This window comes from Anopheles bellator, chromosome 1 (genome assembly GCF_943735745.2).
Source record: "Anopheles bellator chromosome 1, idAnoBellAS_SP24_06.2, whole genome shotgun sequence".
Classification (NCBI taxonomy): Eukaryota; Metazoa; Arthropoda; class Insecta; order Diptera; family Culicidae; genus Anopheles; species Anopheles bellator.
This window is the reverse complement of record NC_071285.1, coordinates 41,514,027-41,534,685: the sequence shown is the minus strand read 5'-3', so window position 1 is coordinate 41,534,685 and position 20,659 is coordinate 41,514,027. Positions and strand designations below refer to the sequence as shown.

The following is a 20,659-nucleotide window of genomic DNA, read 5'->3' as shown; positions in this document are numbered from 1 at the left end:
AGCAAAACAGCTGAGGGAGCTGAGAGTTTCCCCCCGCAGTAACGTTCAAATTAGTTCGCGGCGGGTGCCGCGTGTCAACGTGGCGGCGCGGTGCGCGAGCGAAGAAATTATTATATTATATTAGAGCGCCACGCCACGCTAAATGCCACAACACTTTCTTCCACCGCGGCACCCGGCTTGATGGTGGAAAATTTCGCTTTCACTCGGAAAAACCACCGACAGTGTCTGGCCGGGTCGGGCCGGGCCGCACACACCGCGCATTTGAAAGGTGACATTCGAAAAACAGCTCGGCACGGCGCTCCCAGCCAAAGAGGAAGGCGACACAAAAGACTTCAACGACCGACCGTTGGTAAGCGACGAACCGAGTGTCACATCGATGATCACTGTGGTGGAAATAAATTGGCCAGGATTTGGCCAGGAAAGAGGCGGCGGAAGGTATGGCACTCCTCACTCAACCGAACGCATTCTCGGGAATTCTGGTTTTCAGGTGCGCCAGGTCAGGTGGCAGCAACACGCTTTCACCGCCACACGAAAGTTCAGCAGCCGAGTGGCCTTTCCGGTGGCGCTACAATGTTGCTCGCAGCCGCTTCGCTCTTCGCTGACCGCTTTTACCGCCTCTAACACCGCGCCACCAGCTGCTCCTGCTCGTGATGATAGCTTAAACAGATCTTAACATCTTAATGTAACAACATCCCGTCGCGTGATGTTCGATAACAGCACGAGGCAAACAAACGAAGCTCCCAACCCGATCTGGTGTTGCTGTGCCGCTTTCGATCGTAAAGTTTTTCGCGCGACCAATGTCACGCCCAAATGGCCTCCCAGTCGCCCGGTTTATGATTGATTGATCCATCGTTTTCCGGTGAAAGTTCCCATCCCGGGGTGCACGAGTTGGCGGTGTTGATCAAAACAAATGGAGACATTTTACGGCGTCAACAACACTCATTAGGAAACACGCATAATGCAAATGGTCGCAGTCGGAGTCGAAGTCGAAACTTGTGGCTAATCTACCAACAATGACACAAAATAAAAACTCCCTAAAGAGGCCAATTAAATCGAAACAACGCAGCGCCGCAAAACCAATGAAGCACGGAGCAGCCTTATCGAGCAGTCGCATCCGTTTTCTAAATCCGATCCACTCAAGGTGGCCCGTCCTTGCTCCTTTGGCACAGTTTACTCCGCTAACAAGATTTCTAGCCAGCTGAGCCGAAACCACAAACTTTCAAACGGAAACGCTTTCGAAGCCGATCGTGGTCAATGTCAGCCATTGGCGGCTAATTGTGGCCCCACATGGCCACACTACACGTGGCGCGTTGCCATAAATCATCTGCCTCAGTGACACTGCTGGCCCGAGGTTGCGTCATGTGTGGTTCCTTCCGCGCCTCGTGCAATGGTAGATCTGCGACCGGGAACCACACAATGGAACCATTGCGAAAAGCCCACGCCGGGCTTTTCTGAGTTTCTCCGCTTGCGTTTCCCATCCCGGTGCGGTGTGTGTGGCCCTGCGTTTTGGATTGGGATTCGGTAGTGGGGGGGCTTTGGCGGTTGATAAAAGTTTGCCACAATTATCTTTTTCTACTTTCCCTTTTCCTCGAGTGCCGTTCCGGTGGCGCCGTTCGCCCTCCGATTTTCCGATACCATCGTGGGCGCGGTTGATTACCGTTTTTCTTTTGTTCCCCCAAACCGCGATCCGATCCGTTTTGGTAACTATCTGCGACCTCCGGTTTGGAAGTGAAGAAGAAGCAGCCACCAAATCGGTTTCTGTCGCCCGTAAAACAGACACACCGAGGGAGCGAGCTCCGATTTTTGGGAGGTCATCGCGAAGTGACTCCAGACCCGTGATGGGACATTGCGCAGGTTGTGGCGGTCGAGATTCGATTTGTGTTTTAATGGCGCTCTCGGCGCTTATGTCACCAGTGACAAGTTGACCAAGCAGCACCACCGTGGAAAGCGATTGGCTTGGGTTCCAATTGTTTTTCGGCCAGCTTTTCATTTCATTCTCACACACGGGAAAAAGCGTGGGAACAGGGCCCAACAACGGCCCGAAACCGATTTTGTCACATCGTTTTATTGTTTCGCTTTGGCGCCGGTGGATGGCTACTTTTGTTCGGCGCGATACAAATCGCAACATTCAATTATGAGCATCCCGGGGCGGTTCTATTGGGAAGCCGGAGCAGCAGCAGTCACCACCGAAAGTCCATTAACGAGCGCGCCCAGCCCAGTGAGAAGCAGGTTGGCCGATCCTTCTGCAAGCAAACCACTCCGAAAAAGACCGGCTCGGTTCATTTATGTTTTATCGGTGTGGAAACATAAAACAAACTCCAGCACACTCAAACACACACCAAGAGCCAGTCATTGCACCGGACGGGTCACGGAGTTCAACCGGTGCGATATGCACAGCGATCAATAACGAAGCGAGCTTTCACTCTTTGATCGACCCACCGCCGTCCGTAACAGCATTCGGGGGAAATTATGAAATTTAAATTAGATTACCCGACGCCGGACAGCGCGAGTGATCCTCAGTTCACCCCGTTTTTGGCGCCCTCAATGCTTATCGACAGGAGAGCGCACCAGCAAGAAATGGAATTCCATTGTGGAACATGTGGACCTTCTCGGGCAGCTGCGCCAACCGGACAGTCTTCTTCTGGAAGCACCCACCGTACCGCCAGTCAGAAGCCAGCCGAGGGAGTAATGACGCAAGCGGTGGAAGGAACGATCGCCCGACGGAAACGCCTCGAGTGGAGATCAAACAAACACCAATCGGCGTGTTCCGGTGTTTGGTGGTCCATGCGGTAATTTCCCCAAAATAAAATAACTACCACGTGTTATGTGCACGTGGTGGGAGGCGGGTGAGGGAACCCCGGGTTGGGTGTGGGCGTCGTAATTTTATAAGCACACCGTCTGTGGCCACCAGCGCTCAAGGTTCGCCAAGGGTGAAAACGATGCCGGGGCCGGAGTTGAACTTGAAGCCGGCTGCTGGCGCGCTCGCCGTGTGCGTACGGATCATTGAATAATTGTAGGCATCACACGTAGTGTGGGGAGGCGGCCGCTGCGGTCCAGCACGAGCCTCCCGGAGCGCGGGGGGAGGACCAATTTTACAATTTCACATTCCGGCGGCTGCGTGTTTCGCGCGCGTGGTACAATCTCCTCGTGTCCGAATTTTCCGATCGCAACTCACCGAAGCGCGTCGCCGCCACGGGCGACCCACGGCGGGGGACGGGAGGGGTCCAACATTATTGGGCCGCATGGCCAAAAAAGTATGTCACATCGTCTTACCTACAAAGAAGAAAAAAGAAGAAGGGGCGAGAAGCCCCAGATTAAACAGTTGCGGTTGATGCGTGGACGGCAATCAAACAAAAAGGCGAACCGTGAAATACGCGTGAGTAAGTGAGGACAGGCAGGTGGACTGCGGCCTGCGAAAGGTGTCGCGCGTGTGGTAACACTGTTACATACGCACGGCTGTTTGCCAACTTCACGCCATGATAACCGAAACCCTCAAGGCGGGCCGAAGAAAAAAGCCGCCCAAAAAGAAGCGTCAGCCACGGTCGTTTGACCAACTGGGTGTTGGGAAGAAAAGCCAAATTTCATGCCACACTTTTCACCGGGGCGTCATCGTTGTTGGCCGACTTTTCGGGACGGTGATGATAACGCCGCCCGCGGTGATGTGTTTAAAAATGCAAACAACCGGGCGGGACGATAACCACCGATGGGCAGCTTGCTGGAATGAGGCCCCGTTTTTCACCTTGACAATAATACTCGAGGAAACTTTACAGCTCATCCGGTTGCGTCACGAGCGCTAGATGACATTTATCGTTTTCCTTTTTAGTCTCTTCGGTAGATTTATTATGAAATCAGCTTCAATTCCGGTGGACATGTGGGCTCGTTGCGGCTAGGGGTTAGATTTTTGGGGCGCAACCTAATACGGGACACGACCAAAAGCTGGTCGACAGTTTGCTTCCTGGTTTCGAGTGCCGTGGATATTGTTCGACGAAACAAAACGAGAAACAACCATCAACCAACAATTTACGCAAATTGACGAAATCCAGTCTCGTAACATTCCGGAAGTGTGATGGAGCACAGGAACAAAGACCACATGAACAATTTTTGGCCGAATTCGCTCGTTCGACGTGACATGATCCGAGCACTGATGTACTTGGCGAAGCATGACAAACGCCTTTTGAGAGGAATCCAGAGAATCCAGCGATTTGTTAAATCGAAATTCTCGAATGAATCGTAAGGTCTCGAAAGAAAGGTCCGCGACAGAATTTGCTTAAGATCGATTCTAATAAACGATGTTACTTAGAGTAAGTTAAATTGCAAAATTTCGTTGAAATCATAAAGGAGAGCAGCGAACAGAATCGTAGCTTCAACTGTGACTTTAAAAATTCGACGTTCGCCATTTGCGTGCAAGTTGCACGCAACACCGTCGGTTGTTGTACAACACACGTAAGCGACACGCAACAGAAGAACGTTACAGCGACACTCCACGAGATCGCACTCACTATGGGGAAAAGCCGGTCATAAACCAACTTTAAAATGCGAGAATTTTAGTTTTATTTTCCTAAAATAGATAAGTAATCTATGACCAATACTAATTTTTGTCCTTCTACGTTGCGTAGATTCCCAGAATTCATCTTTAAAGCTAACTTTTACTAGCTTCTTTAACACGATCTCTAACATGGTCTCTATGTAATCTGGAGGCGCCTTGTCTCTATGTAATCTCTTCCTCTTCCTTCCTTCCTCCTTCCTCTTCTGTAATCTTTTCCTCTCCTCTCCTTAGTGTCTTAAGCCTCGCCTGTATAGCTTTAAGCAACCGGGTTTATAAATTAATAAAAATAAAAATAAAAAAAAAAAATAATCTGTGAAACGGCCAAACATATTGCCTTTGTGAAATTTTTGCCTTTTCTAACCGAATTTACCATTTGCAGGTAACACATATTTTTCTGTTTCGGAGTATTCGTGTAAACGTGTATACGTTTGCATAAAATTCAACCTTATGCATTTTTATACCTATTACCTATACCTACCTAACTGAATATGTGTTTCTTTCAGCGCATATACATTTTAAGGTATTCGGTATAATGAAGAAATATTTTCAGATCCTGAGCGTGCAAGTACTGTTCCTAATGTTGATAGAAAGGATTAGGAATATCTTGATCATCATTAGCTCTCAGAATGAAGTTAATCTTCCAGAGAGAACAATTTAGAAGACCCTTTCTTTCGGGCATAACATAGCAGTGACCTAAAAATTAGTTCTATTTGATTGGGTTATAGGCAGCGACCAGCGACTATAAACTTAATTTTTCTGATATGGTTCAAGATTTTGGTATCATAGAGAAAACCATTAGTGACGATATGGCGATTGATCATGAATTCAATCAAGTAGATAATATCGATTTAAATTTGGGTGAAGAAATAGACATCACGGTAGATGGCTCTTTTCGCACAAAAATTTGGGGATTGTTAAAAGTTTAGAAACGTCGAAACAACGTCGAAAAAAGTCCATAGATTCTTCCTAAACCCAAATATGTCCGTCTATCCCATAAAAATCCCCCATCGTGCTTCGATCGAGCGTGATTGATCGACAGGATTGTTCAAATGCGTCAACCGTTTAGACTTCAGCTGGATTGAATATGCAAACGTCAGAAGGCGTCAAAAAGTATGAATAAAATTAATATTCTTAAACGTTTCCATGCACATTCAGCAAGTGCCCCAATCAGGGTAGCGTAGGGAACATGACCTTCGCTTGTTAACAAACGCACACAGCGTGAGACGCATCCCAGGCATTACTGCGCGCGTTCTATTAATTTATTTCGCATTCATTAAAGCCGTATGCAGTTTTCGTGACGCGGGCGTTCACGCCCGCCATCAGCAGCAAAAAGGAGCCTAAACCCAACAAACACCTTTTCGCACTGTGTTCCCAAAACGGCCGCTGACAATTCCGCGAAACAATCGATGGGCGATGGTACAGCGTGGGTGGACGATTAAACGGCACTTGAGGAGGGCGGAGCAAAAAGCGAGAAAACGGACTCTTTAAAAATCAACATTTCATTCAAGAGTCGCGCCCGTACTCAAGACGTACGCCACTCAAAAGTATACGTGCCACTTCGGACGCCTTAGCGGGACCTTTTTTTTAATTCCGCTGTACTTTCAGACCCGATCGTCGGCGGTTCAGTGCGTATCGAGTCAGCCTTTAAACGAACTATTTGTTGTGCCTAATGTCTCCTCGAGACGCCTCGGACCTCATCAAGCCAGCCGTCATCCAGCGAGGCGAGTTGTCTCGCCGTTACGCTCTCGAACCAATATGGTATCGCCTCCAGACTCCAGAGTCAGGACCGATTGACGGCAGCAGGAGCAGCACCACCACACAGAGACCGAGCTCTGAGGGAAGATTTGGGCCGTTGAGTCACTTTGCAAAATATGACGTACGGTTTCACTCACTAGATGGTAGTTGGAAGCTTTTTTTGTGTCCATCGTTGTCCTCCCAGTTCCCATTGATGTCCATCGCGGGATCTTGAGCCGCGCTGACCGATCTGCCGATCTGTGACAGGCGTGGAGTTTGACGCAATGTCGGTCGCTGCTTATATGGGCTGAGAGTGCGCGCTGTCAATAATACACACGGACGATGTGTCGCCGTATAATGTCGAAAGTTTCGAGCGATTTATCACCCACCCGTCGTGGGGGTGACAATTTTTTATCTTTCAATTCGGGTGTAAACATGACAAAGGATCACCCACCCAAACCGTTCGAGACTTTCTCCGCTCATGAATAAACGGATTGACGTGGAGAATGTAAACGATCATGATGTGTAGCCATCGATACTAAATTGGGACTTGTAAGCCTGGGATCATTGTCTAGCCGGACGTTCAAATCGGCCTATGATAGATTTAGTATTTCCACTTTGGAGTAATACTTTCAACATTGTGAATCATCCGCTGAATATGCTGACACCGACAAACAATTTTCTTTGTCAAATGACAAATTGGTAGAAGAAATTATGGTAAAAACCTCTTTAAATAATCTTTCCATTTCAACAGCTTCAACAAAAAAATCTTATAAACCATTAAAATAGTGGAAATGTGTATTTTTCTGCTTTACGAACAATTTGGGTTTCGTCAATTCTGTTCAAGATTTTTTAAAGTTAAAGATGCACCTCGCACAGGCAGAATCGTCTTCGAAAATGTCGATATAGTCACAGAAATAATCGGAGCAAAAACATTTATGGATCGAATTTTCATCTGCTAAGCCTTGTCAAACGGAACAAAATCGACCCAGTTCTTAAACAGATGATGACTGGGGATCAGAAATGGGTCACAATATTGCGAGAAAACGTCGGTAACATACCTTTCATATGTATCATCCACTTTTTACTGATCACACGTCATCAAAAGTTTAAAAAGCGTCACCACAATTCTAAGCCAGTTAAGGGAGTGTCCCCAAAAACCTCTTGCGGACCAATCAGGCAAGGTCGACACGCTACATTTCACACCTGCTGAACATTCCGTGCATGGGGAGAATCCGTTTGCTAATGAACGACGGAACGGACGCCGATCGTCAACCAGCAGCGGGGGGTGTTGATGATCGCCTCAATTGGGAAGATCAAATAGAGCAGCTTGGAGCAAGCCGACGCTTCCCCGTCAGCGTATTAAGATGTGTTTGGTGGTGGTTGATGTGCCTTTTCCAATATGCTTTTATGGGTTCTTTGACTGGCAGGGTTCCACTCAGAGCCCGCTGCGAAGTGATAAAGCACTTTACTCCGAGACGCGAATTGTTTTACGACAAGACGCCACACTAAACCGGGCTTCGTGTCGATGCTAGAGAGTCTACTTCTTCTAGACGGCAGAAGCCGCAGGCCGGCAGCAGAACCCCAGCCGGCGTGAAACGATCGCCATATAAGGGTGCGGCGCGAGCTAGAATACGCTGGCGCAGACACACCGTTTGGCTTCACCGTTCGGACCAGTTCCAACATCACGTACCCAGACCGAGTACATTAACGAGGCTCCACTCTTCGGGCGATACAAAAAACGAAGCGAACATAAAATCACAATATTTTGTCAGACCATTTTCGGTCACGCAACCGGCGACCGGCGGAGGATCCCAAGACTTCTTTTTCTAAGTCCTGCAATCGGTGCCTACCGCAAGACGGGACCGGTAGAAGCCCATCGGCCAGACACACTCGTACATGGCGCTGGCGTTAATAGGTCAACGAATTCGGATCTCCAAAAACACGGCCTGTGTGTTCGTGTGTGTCATCCGCAACCTGGTGGTGGTGGGCCATGTTTGGAGCGGCACAAACATTTGGATCCTCTCTTATGTCGCCATGCGCTGTCAGCGATCTATCAACGATCGCCCGGATGATCTTAAGCTTGAGCGCCCTGTGAGATGAAACGCCGATCGATGGATCAGCTCTCCCGAAGCGCGTGGGTACGTCCAATGAGCAATCATTTCTGTGCCGTGCCGCAACCGCAAAAGGAGTGACCAGCACCCCCAAACCAAAAACGTCTGGCGAAACAAACCGTCGGAGGCTGGAATTGAATTAATGTCACCCAGCTGAGGCCAATTTACCGGTGTAAGCATTAATAATTATTCATTAAACATTAATAACAATGAACACGAATTATTCAACAGTTACATTGTGGCCGGGACGGTCAATACAAGATCGAGCAGCACTTAACTTCGGCACCCAGTGACGGGTTCCGTAAATGGAATTGCTTAAGTTTACTTATGGTTACAAATTAAATATAAAAATAAAGTACACAAAGACCTTAAAGCATGGCCGCGGTGGCCGTCGCAAATCGGACGAATGATCGATCGCGCGCCATTCGATCAACGGAACAGGCCGATATTACATCCCTCGCTTGGGGCGATGCTTGATATCCTAACACGAGCCGCTTTACAAGCTGGTCACGTTTCGCACGACCTCCACACGGGCAGCGGATTAGATTACACTCCGGGAGTCAGGTTCCACACACCGGAGCGTCAAACCGATTTGCATTCGTATCTTCGCTCGTCATCGCCTCGGTACACCATCGAGCCCTGATCGAACATGGCGGCTCCTGCTTTAATCACGGTACACATTGTAGTGACATCAGCTGGGCCCGCCTTTACAGTACCGCCGACCCATACGGTGGGACATCGAAGACCTTAGTTCCGTAGGCGTTCACTGTACGATCAACAAAAGGAACTCTGCCAACGTTTCGGGAAGAGGGCGGTTTTCAACAAGCATGCATGATTCAGCAACATATCGACAGTAGCGAACCCAAGCCAAGTTCCGGTGGCCAGCGGAACCCACCGTGTTACGGAATCGACCGGCACAACCTTCCACCGTTTAACGCCAACAAGCGAAAACATCGGTAAAGACCTCGCTCTTCCAACAAACTAATAACGTCTAATTGTGCCGAACACGGAACCAGTTCCGTGATTCTTGGCCGGCTGGGTGTTGAAACCGAAACAAACCACCCACCGAAAAAAGAAAAACAACAAAACCGAAACTCCCATAAAGTGGTCCCACGCACGGTAGGCGCCACACACCGGATCGTTGCGATCCGCACGCTCCTTACTGCAGCGCACAAGAGAGTCTTGGACAATTTGTTCACGATGCGGGAAGCACCCCGCAGCACTCTGTACCCTTCTCCTCTCAAACGAGATCGCCATGACGAGTCAAGGATCATTACCATTTCTACAGCGATTGAGCTCAAACTGGCAATTGCGCGGTTCGAGAGCCCGCTGATCGCTTCACTTACATCGTGTGGAGCTCCTGTAACCGATCCGACCAACGTTCGCTGATTTACAGCGGCTGGTAGAGCGAAAACGGCCGCCATGGCTAACTCGAGAAGAGGTCAATCAATTTGTAGCTCGCTACAGTCTACATTTTTTACTTGCTTGTTTTGTAATATAAAGAAAGTACGTTTAATGTGCCGAGAACTGCCAGACCTAATAACAGACAGCTAAGGGTAGTTGCAAAACCACACATCCGTTAGGTTTCGTTGCATATTTACTTAGCATCCAAACGAGACTTGGATATTTGCTACTATGGCGAAAATATATCAAGAATTCGCTAATAATGTGATAATGTGATGCAAACACAGCACGAGAAAATTGAACCAAGAATTGCTCTATCCACAAATCCGGTTGTTTTTGACGCATTGAATTACTAGTACTTTGCATCTGTTAATTACAATTTAAATATATTTTAGAACAACTGAGCCAATCAAGATGCATCTTCAAATGACTGTCCGCCGTTACGGACGATTGAGCCCGCCATAAGCAGACCGTGACCGTTCGGGCGCGTTCAATGTCTTCCGATTCGAGAACGTCCTCGACTCGCTACGGTCTGCCCCAATGATAGCGTTCTCTTTTTCTCGTCTCGGATTAATTACCGGCTTTCACCGGATTCTGCGTTCTGGCAGACCAGAGCACGACGCGTGACCTCCGCTGGTGGAGAGAGAAAAATCGAGAGAGGCATCAGCGAGGCTGACGACGACGCTTGGCGCCAGCTTCTTCGGGCCTGCGTCTTCCGGTGAACCTCTGACCACCCCCTCACTCCCGAAGTCAGAACGAAGACAAACGCGAACAAAGTGCTGGAAATTATGCAAACCATACGCCTTCTCTCTCTGCCTCTGCTCTGGTCCGCGAATGGAATGTTTTACGATCGGATCTCGCACCGCGAGCGTCGAGTGCGGACCATCTTTGGGGTGGTGTGCCCGCGACCTGCCCGCAGCAGGATCGCGTTGAGTGTCCCGGCCGGGAGTCATCCCAGGCCCTGGGCAGGGCCCAGCCCCGCTGACACGTTTTTGAAGCATTTTTGGTTTGTTTTTCATGTCACGGGAGACGGGCTCGGCCGAATGACCATTTATAGTGCGATCGATCAGTGGTGGCAAATTTTTTTGCGCAGTCGCAGCGCTCCCGGCACCATGTGGGTGGAGATGGGTGAATTATTTTAATCGGTAATTGCGCGATCGCGTGATTACGCAGCCACGTCCGCCGGGCCGGGGCGTGCGTTGCTAAGCCGCGGACAAGTATGGTGCGCTCGCCCTCCCGGAGAGCCTGTTCTAATGAATTACCTCATGGGCGCTGTTGTCGAAGCTGCTGCTGTAGCTACTGTTGAGCACCTTGATGCGATCGATGTCGCTGGCAGTGCCCCCGCTGCCACCGCCACTGCCCGTACTGCTTGTGGCGTCCTCGTCGCCACCGAACAACGACGAGGCGTCTGATAGGCGGCGTGAATACCGCCGACTGGCATCGAGTGAGTCGATCGAAATACGCCGCGAAAACGACGAGTAGCTCGAGTCGTTCGAGTTGCGCCGATTGTTGTTGGCCAGCCCGAGTCCCAGCGTCGTCGGTTTGGCGATGCCCGAATCGAAGGACAGCCGCTTGGTCATGTCACACAGCTCGTCGTGATCGCCACTGTCCTCGCCACTGTCCTTGGACGCACCGGAAGCTTTCTTCAGGATCGAGTGGAGCTTCACCGACGACAGGCCATCGTCCAGGTTCAGGCTGCTCCGTTTGCTGCTCATACTCGCACGGCGATTCACTGCCGGCCCACCATTCACTCCCAGGCCGGATTGCTTCCGACGAAGGTCCACCGTCGAGACGGAGCTGCCCCGTAGCATTGATGGGAAGTCGGCCGGATGCTGCAGCGGCCGAGCGGGCATGCTCTCCCGGCGACGCGAGTCACTTCCGAGCAGCCCGACCGATCCGTTCAGATTCTTCCGGCTGCCCGTCAGTCCGCCAGAGTACTGGAGGTGGAGATCACCAAAGTTTGCGATCGAGTTCCGGTTAGCTAGCCGGCTCCGGCGACGGGCGGCCATTTCCGCTTCGCGCCCCACATTGTAGATCGAACCGTACGAGGCCCGTGGAGCCTGTTTGCTCGCCCCGCTGGCCACCGACAGGTCACCGATTGAGCTGGCGATCGAATCGCGGCGTCTCACGGAGCACACCGAGCCACGCCGGTGGCTACCATGGACACTGCAGTGACGGCTCGTGCGCGACTCGATGATCTTCACTTCGTTCTCCTTCTGGTTGCAGAAAATTTCCTCGATCTTGCGCAACTGCCGATCGACACCGCAGAACGGCCGGTGCTGCCGACTCGTCTGGTGATGATAGAGGTTCGCCATCCCAGGTGGCGTCGTGAGGCGTCCAGAACTTCGGCAGGGACACACGGCACTTTCAGCATTCAATGTTCACCGTGACTCACTCGCGACTGGCGAACGATGGCACGCTCACGCACTAGCAGCATACCACACCACCCGAGAGGTCCACTGAGGATACTGAAAAGCCCAGGAATCTCTAATGTTCGTCCTGGGGATCAAGGTCCGAGCGAATTTCACTTCACAATGAATCACTTCGATCGCTTCGATCACTCATCAAGACTTTTGACGAAGAGAGAAATACTCCATCGTCTGACAACTATGCTTCCTTCCCGACGCGCACACCAGACCGATTGAACTTCTCGAACAGAACTGATGACCGCGCCAATGATCTCTCGCGCCGTGTGTCGCCGCGCGCGACACGCAAATATCCAACAACGCACACAAGGTTAGTGGTGTCCCGGAGCGCTACAACAACCACGACGGAGCCCGTCATACGGTTCGTCGCGGAGGGACCGAGAGAGCACGATTGGCATGCTGCGCGGTCGATTGAGACGATCGAATCACGCGAGTTCGATGATGCACACGCCGATGGCACGAGAGCCACATTAATCATAAATTACATTTCCACTTTCCGACTCCGATGCACGATGCTAATGGAAACATTCCCGGCGCGTGACCAATTGGGCGCGTAACGTAATGTCAAAAATTGATTGCCAACCGGGCTCGATTTTTTAAACCCACCATATGCGCGATACGGTCTGGCAAGAATGCAAGAACCAGGTCACCCCAGGCAGCTAGCAGCTGATCCGACAGAGAACGCCCTTACCGGTTGTTGAAGGTTTCTGGTTTTGCGTTTCTAGTCGCTGCTGCGGAGGATGTCGACGGGTTTGCAAAGTAACGAGCGAGTCAATTAAAAAAAATCGAGCTCCCCGATTCTTGTTGGCCGCGTGGGTGTTGGATCAAGGACTGTCGGATTTGCCATTGGGTATGCCGCGTGTGCGCACACAACGTTTTAACCAAGTCAATCATACTGGCCCCCATGGTCCACGCCGGGGAATCCAACTCAAACCCGACATTCCAATGGCCTGGACACAGATCGACCGAAGATCCACGGAAAAGACGAACGCCCCAACTTCGAGAAATAAATCGACCACTTGAAAACACTTTCCAGTCGCCAGAGCCATTGGTGCTCAACCCGACGTCCGGTCGCGTGGCAAAACATAAGTCATCATCGCACGCACAAGTCAGCGAACGGAAGTAATTGAAAAGATGTCACAAAATGGAGATTGATGGAGTATATTCCAAATGGAGATAGTCGCAGACTGCACAGTCGATCAACCGCGATCGATCAATGTCCACAAAAAATCTTCCCCATTTACTGGACTGCTTGGCGATTGCGTCAAAGGCGGTCCCGGGTAGTCAGGCTGTGTAAAACCGAAAACTGACTAATCGCAAACGGAACCAGAGTAACCGGACGATGTCCGAACCCGCCCGTAATGGCACAGAATCACTCATGCACGACGCATACCCATGTACCGTGTCGCCTCCGCCAAGAGTTGGGCAAATATTGGTTCATTCCTTAAACTCCAAATTGACGAACTACTCATCGACGCCATCGCCGGGCGCGTTTGGCCCTATTTGCTTGTGACAATAATACAGAGACGGTGGGTGTAGGAGTTCATAAAAGCAGTGTTTTTATCTTAACGCCATCGTCAATTAAGCATCGTCACGGGGGGTTCTATCTGTCATCAAATTTACATCCAGCACGGCACACCCCGATGGCAAGTGTAAACGATCCGATCGGTTCCGATGTGGGCCGTAACGTTGGTGGTTTTCCAAAACGCCAACGGAAAACTTTTGGAACTTCCGACGGCAGTAATAAAAACCCTTCATTAGCATCCATCCACTAACGAGGTACCGCCCGCCGCCGTAACGCAAACACTCTCCACGCAGGAGGCGCGATGCCCAGGTTGCGGTTGTCATCAAGTCTATAAAACGATCATCGTGGACGCTCGTAAAATTAGACATCAATCTGTTTTCGAAACGCAAGAGTCTGTTACACATGCGATCGGAACGGAGAATGCGCCATACGATCCAATCGATCGTCATTAAAGATATCGACCGATAAAATTATGTCCGAATAGCCCCGCGATCGGAGTGGCGTTCGTGCGGTGATGGTGGTGTTCATGAACTTGCCTTAAAAGGATCGAACTGGACGGCCGACACTGACGGACGGCAGCAGTGTCGGCCTGGTGACACTATGGCCGCATCTCTCGCGCGGGACCTTCGCGCGAGCATAAGGTTGCCCCCGGTGCCCTTCGTGTGTGTCGTAAGGGTTCCGCCGATCGCGGAAGTCGTGTCGTTTTGTGCCCACGCACACCACGCGACAACACGTCCACACGCCGATGATCGATAAGTGAGCCGATTGATGGCCTAAGAACGGCTTAAAATGGTAGGCTTGTGGATGCCAAGGACCAGTACGGCCCTTTTGGGTCCTGACTATAACACAGAATGTAAATAGAATGATATTTAAAAAATGTGGGTTCCTTCCTACATGTCCCACAATCACAACAATAAACAAATTACGCAACCGTTCGAAATCCGCGATGAAAAGTATCGGAAAGATCGTCGTACAGTAACGATTGTACCGCTTCGGAGCTCTCCATTTGCAAGCAACATTGCACAAAAATTAACCCTCATCACGCTTACAGGGAAGCGAGATACAATGTTGCCTGCGTCGATTCATCCTCTCGCTGTATTCTTGGTGTATTAATGCCTTCCGGATCTGCCACAGTGGCTGCAGCAGAGCTGGCAAAGGTTTTGACGATACGTGTCATTGAATTAACAACTTCACTCTCGTAATCCGGTTCCACCTTCGAATGCGCGATAGTGGAAAATGGTCAAAACTGGTCCGGTAGTCGTCGTTCGGCGCCCACGTGCGCGCCTGGCCCGACGGCCGGTGGGGACCGATTTCCAATCACAATTAGAAAACGAACCAGCGTACCGCCCCGTATCGAGCACTGGACCAGTTTATCCCCTGTCGATAGAATCGGATGCGTGGATGAGAAGGCGTATGGGAGTTACACACTTTGTTTGCGTGTTCCACTTTATCTCGCTTTTAACGCCAACGGGTGACGCGAGCTGCCCGGCTGGTAGAAACTAATCCGTGGCCGCTACCAGAGTGTATTCAAACGAATATATGAAGTTGCGTTTTACAAATAAAAGATATTTTGCAGCAACAGCGTAAAGGTTTTTAAGGTTTAATTGTTTAAACCTTGGTACCTTGGTAAGCAAAATAAAAAACGTGACAGTGAAAATGGCAAGTTTTTTGAATGAAGCGATATTGCACAACTTGCACTATTGCCAACAATCAGACTTTAGCCATCACTTCCTAACCGTACTCTAAAGCTGTATGATTAAAGGAAATGAGGACTACGGATGGCTATTTTTCACCACTACTACGCGTGTCAACATATTCCACAATAACGAGGGTGATTCTAAACCTCACTTGTACACTTTTTCCAAAGAAAAGAGCCACCTACCTCGTTGCCGAACATTTCCTCCGACGGATGCACTCCTCCAATCGCGGGTAGCACTCCATTTCCGTTGGCTTGACCACCGTTGGGCGGCGCGGTTGATCCGGCACTGTTCATAGGCATGTGAGTCGGTGGAACAATCGTTGGGTTACCGTTGATAATATAGTCACTCTCCTTGTTTTGCTTTTGTTGCTTAAACTTTTCGTACAGCTCGCCACCACCCTCGTTGGTTCCGTTCGCCGTTCCGTTGCTGGTGGCCGGCGCTCCCGTCGCTTGACTGTGGCCCGCTTTGGTCCTACAATGGAGATAATGTCGTTTTAAGGTTTTTATTTTCACAAATATATTTGAAAGACCTCCTGAGTGCTGTACTTACTGTGGTTTGGGCTGATCGTAGATGATACCGGCATTCGGTAGTGGCACTTGGGGAGCAATTCCCTGCGCCGACGGCACCGGACTGTTGGCACTAGTGAGACCTCCGGGACCGCTCCCCGGGGTGGAGATGGCGGACGCCGGAACGGACGTTGGCTGGTGACTGTGATGTGGCAGCCCCGTTGGGACGGTCGTCGCCGTTGGCTGTGTCGTCGGAACCTTCTCCGACAGCGAGTCCCGCCGGGAGCTCTTGGCAGTCGAGCTGGTCGTGTTGGGACTGTCCCGCTCGGCACTGTTCTGATGAATGTCGCATGCCTTGACCACGGCACCGGCCACGGCCTGTAGATCGGGTGATTTCGACTGCACGGAAGCAATCTCGTCGATCGACGGGAGTCCCTGCTGCGGAAGGGAGCAGAGAACAAACCGAACGTTAACCATTGAGCGGCCCTACGGATGGAGGTGTTTTCTGCTTTCGATAACGTGGGAGAGCAGGGAGAATTGGGAATGCAGTTCTGATTATTTGCATATGCAAGCTTGAAGACCTTGAGTCACTGGCATCGCTAGCAATAGGGTGCAAATTAGCTACGTACGCATCACCCACGTGGCTCTTAGATAAATGGTAACTAAATAATGATCATGTTTCACGTTCCGAAGTGACATCGGGAATTTTCTTTGTTCGTTGCCGAAAGTAAGAAAATGTTGGATAAACGGTTCGATTAAACAAAAAGCCTACAATAACCTGAACGAAAAGTAACTAAACTTGGGTAACTGCTGACGATATTGTTACCGATCCGAAATCAAGTGTTACTGATTATCGATCACCATGATCGAAACAGCATCGAACCGCTGTTAGCAAGCCACGGAAAGGGTTGAGCTTATCAGTTTTATCTTGGTATCGAGTAGCGATACGTGAACGAAAGCGAAAGCGTGAACGTACAAACGTTTACAGTTCTTTTACTTCTGTTTCATGTTGGCCCGTTAACAGCCCATCTATCCGAAATGCCTCTTCCAGCTTCTTCATCTACTTTTAATATTTTTTACTTTACGTAGTGGCTTTTTACTTAATAAGAACAAAATGCAATTCCCTAATTCAGCTGTTAATTTCACGCTTCTTCAAGTTCCTTCTGCGATAACTATTTCTTTTGTCACTTTTCTATCAGCTCACATTTTGTTTGTTTTCATAAAAATCTGTTTGCTCTTCGGTTAACCTAATGACCTATATATATCACGCGATATCGCAACCAAACGAAATGGTCAAAACGTGACTCCTGCCCGATTGTTCTACTTCTCGCAGGTGGCTCAGTGAAGAGCCCTTACACGATAAATCTGTACGCGTGTGCGGACGTTGCCGAACCGGGGGAAACGGTTTCTTCCGGGGGGAAACCGTTTCACGTTAGTTTTCTCAATAGAAATCAATTCGCTTAAACAAATATTGACACTCACAGGCGAACGGGCCTCTCATAAAACGGTAACGGACACCCGGAGGTCGAAAGGTGCCGTAGGAGCATTCCGGTTTCCCGTGGGCACAGCCAAGCAAACATTCTTTATGTCACTCGACATCGTTTTCATTGCTATTTTCTTTCCATTTTTTGTTCGTCTCTTGGATCACGTTGGGGTCGAAAACACGAGCGCGGTTTCATTCATCATTGAAAACCATCTTTTTTATAGTTTGTTTGCACACTTCCCAGCGAACGTAAAGCGTGCATGCAACCTTTTTCCGTCAGTGTTTTCTCTCCTAAACTTGCGCTAAGGACCTGCCGCCGTTTGGTGAGAGATGAAAAATGACAGTGACACGTGGAAAGAGTGCTAGACTCGCGAGCCACCAACGTGTTACTTTCCGGCTCTGAAGGGCCAACAGCATTCCAGGTCCGCTCTTGTCCTGCATTCCACGAATGCTAGGCCTTACACGTGTCTTGACGTGCTGTAGCGGCAAAGTCAATGACCACTCGTGCTTATCACTACCGCTATCCGTAGTAAATATTTAACTCCCTATCCTACGATACAAGCCTGCAATATTCTAACGTAAATATCGATTTTCTTCCACTTCTTTGAGAAGGGAGAAATATGCCCTGCGCTACCTCGCACACTTCTTTTAGAAACGGTACAAGAAATCATTCGACATTCGCTCAAGTTCCTAGTGCCCTACTACCCGGAGTGGCTCCTGGTGTGTGCCGACGACGGTGCTACTGCTTATCGTTCTTTAATCTATCACCTACTTTTTCCCTCAACATAATCACCGGCCGACAGGTTGAATCGTAAAAGCCGGTTCTTGGACGTACGGTGTGTTGCATAATCAGAACGTAACTCGCCATAAGCGGGAGGAAGGAACTACTAGACAGGGCGCGCCTTAGACACCTCGAACTCTCCTCGAACGAACCTGATACTCGACAAAGTTACTGCTACGAAACGTTTCGCCACCGTCCCCGTTCTCGAATAACCGGTCCACGCTGGAGGTCATCAGTTTGCCGCTGCTCGGCTTGATGCCGGTCAGGTGGAAACTGGCGAAGCTGGAACGGGACATCGGAAACGATTCGTTGGTCGCTTTTGGATCTGCAACGAAATCGGACACACAGAAAATGTATATCAGGATGTTGCTAAGAGAACAGCCAAAAGGAGTACGCGGTGGGGTGTCCACATTATCGTTCGACTTACTGAGACAACTCGAAACGGCGTCCAGGGAAGGCAGCAGCGAACGGGTCATGATGTCGGCGGCACTCCGTGGCCGCGTGAATGGCATCACCGAGTGGGGGAAGGTTTTCGGCTTGATCGGCGTGATGAGCATATGCTCGGTCCAGGACGTCTCGAGCGAGGGCTTCTCCAGTCGTTCGACGTCCACGTTCAGCGTTTTCTGCTCGAACGGCACCGCGAACGTATCCGCCGGTATGCTCTGCAGCCAACTCAGCAGCGAAAGATCCGAATCCGTGAAACCTGAAATTTTTTAAAAGCATAAGACTTATGCAAAACCACTTTCTGAAATTTGTTTTATAAAACGTCTCTTATAACGAATCTGATAACTTTCCGAAAGTAGCAAATAGCAATAACGAAATTTCCCGTATTTAGTATTTAGTCCATAAAATACTAATACATTTTGAAGTTGATCTTAGGTTTAAAAATAAAATACAATAAGACGTGATTTTAAACACCGTTCGGAAGAAGGTGTTTTTGAAAGACGAAATAAGATTGAGTGTGTTTCGATCCGCTGATCCTAAACAATTTTTCTGTTTTACTTGTACAAGAGATCAAAAAAAAGGAAACTTAATTATCATACCCTCCGTTCCTAGCGGTCCCATTTTACCTATCGATCCGTCCAGGACGCGTGAAAAGTTGATTTTCTGACTCGCCGCATCGGCCGCTCCGGTTGCCTTCACCTGGCAGTAGTTCACGCACGACTCGTACAGCACGCCCTTGATCAGCAGCTGCACCAACCGGTCGTTCTTCGCCGACAGCAAACCGGGCGAACCGGACCTCTTGTCGCCGGGCAGAAACTTTTCCACCAGCGGAAAAATCTCCCGAAAACACTGGACCCGCGCCTTGCTCGGATTCCAATCCCGGTATTGCAGGTGGTCGCCTAGCTTCGGCAGCGTCAACAGCAGGCAAAGCCCCGAGTATTCCTCCTTCGTAGGGCACAGCTTCTCCAGCTCGCCGAGCACCTGCACCACCTCTTCGACCGCACCTTCCACATTATTGATCAGCGGCGGACCGGCGGCCAGGCCACCCGCTTCCGACTTGATGCAGAGCAGCTCGATGTACTTGTGGCGCAGGATGCTGTACTTGAACTGCTTCATGTCGAAGTTCTGGAGCGCTTCCAGTGGCTGGATAAACTCCACCACGTCGTCCCACTGGCCATCAAGAATGAGCTGGCGCAGGAAGAGCACATCGTCCGAGTACTGGCCGTTGATGACTCCCGTCTCGCGCTCTAGCGATAGCTGCGAAATGTGCAACTCCCGATTGTTGAGAAACTCCAGCGCCAGCCGCACGATGTCCTCCTCGCGGAGCGATAGTCTGGCCGGCGACATGTTGCTCACATTAATGGCGCGGATTACCGCCGTCCCGATGATCTATGTCGGCGGCGCAAGAACCTACGTAACGTGTAAGAAGGGAAAAATGTAGGAATATATTAAAAATTTAATAAAAACCCTTCTCCATTTGTGAAACCATCTCGATTATGGTGCTAGCTATGACCAGGGGTGTAGCAGAACACGGCCACGAGCACTTTCTTCTGTGTTCCTTCTCCGGTGATCAACACCCGGCAGACCCCGAAATGGTGCGCAATAAACCAGAATTACATTTCTGATTCACCGCAACGTCTGGCTCCATTCCACAAGAATTCCACGACGAGGGAAATTTTGTTGCTCGACCGCTAGTCAGTCTCCGGGGTGGATTCGCAAGAATCGGCCGTTTATCTCTGCCATTCCCGGTGGGCTTTTATCTGTCACATTATCTCACAAATTGTCGATGACTATCGCCGCATTTATCTCGCTCCCTCTCATTGAGCTTCTTCAACGTAGTGTGTCACTTGGCACAAGGGGAAGGAATTATCGCTCCATATCTTTCGGCCTCCCCACTTAAATGCATAATGGATGACCTGTCTGTACGATTGCACGACATAAAGGTAAAGGTTTTGGCTAATAAAAGCATACCTTTAAGGCAGACCTAGAAGCGCAT

At 49.9% G+C, this 20,659-nt stretch overlaps 1 protein-coding gene across 1 annotated transcript in view; it reads right to left on the bottom strand.

The window, feature by feature from the left end:
• Window positions 1-20,010, bottom strand: part of LOC131206147 (WD repeat-containing protein 47) — a 45,890-nt gene extending 25,880 nt beyond the window's left edge. The window contains exons 1-5 of the mRNA XM_058198575.1: window positions 19,290-20,010; window positions 18,647-18,922; window positions 18,372-18,544; window positions 15,999-16,393; window positions 15,632-15,920 (exon numbers count right to left, since the gene is read on the bottom strand). Of these exons, the coding sequence (XP_058054558.1) occupies window positions 15,632-15,920; window positions 15,999-16,393; window positions 18,372-18,544; window positions 18,647-18,922; window positions 19,290-20,010 (1,854 nt within the window). The remainder of the gene's footprint in view (window positions 1-15,631; window positions 15,921-15,998; window positions 16,394-18,371; window positions 18,545-18,646; window positions 18,923-19,289) is intronic.
• Window positions 20,011-20,659: the final 649 nt, after the last annotated feature.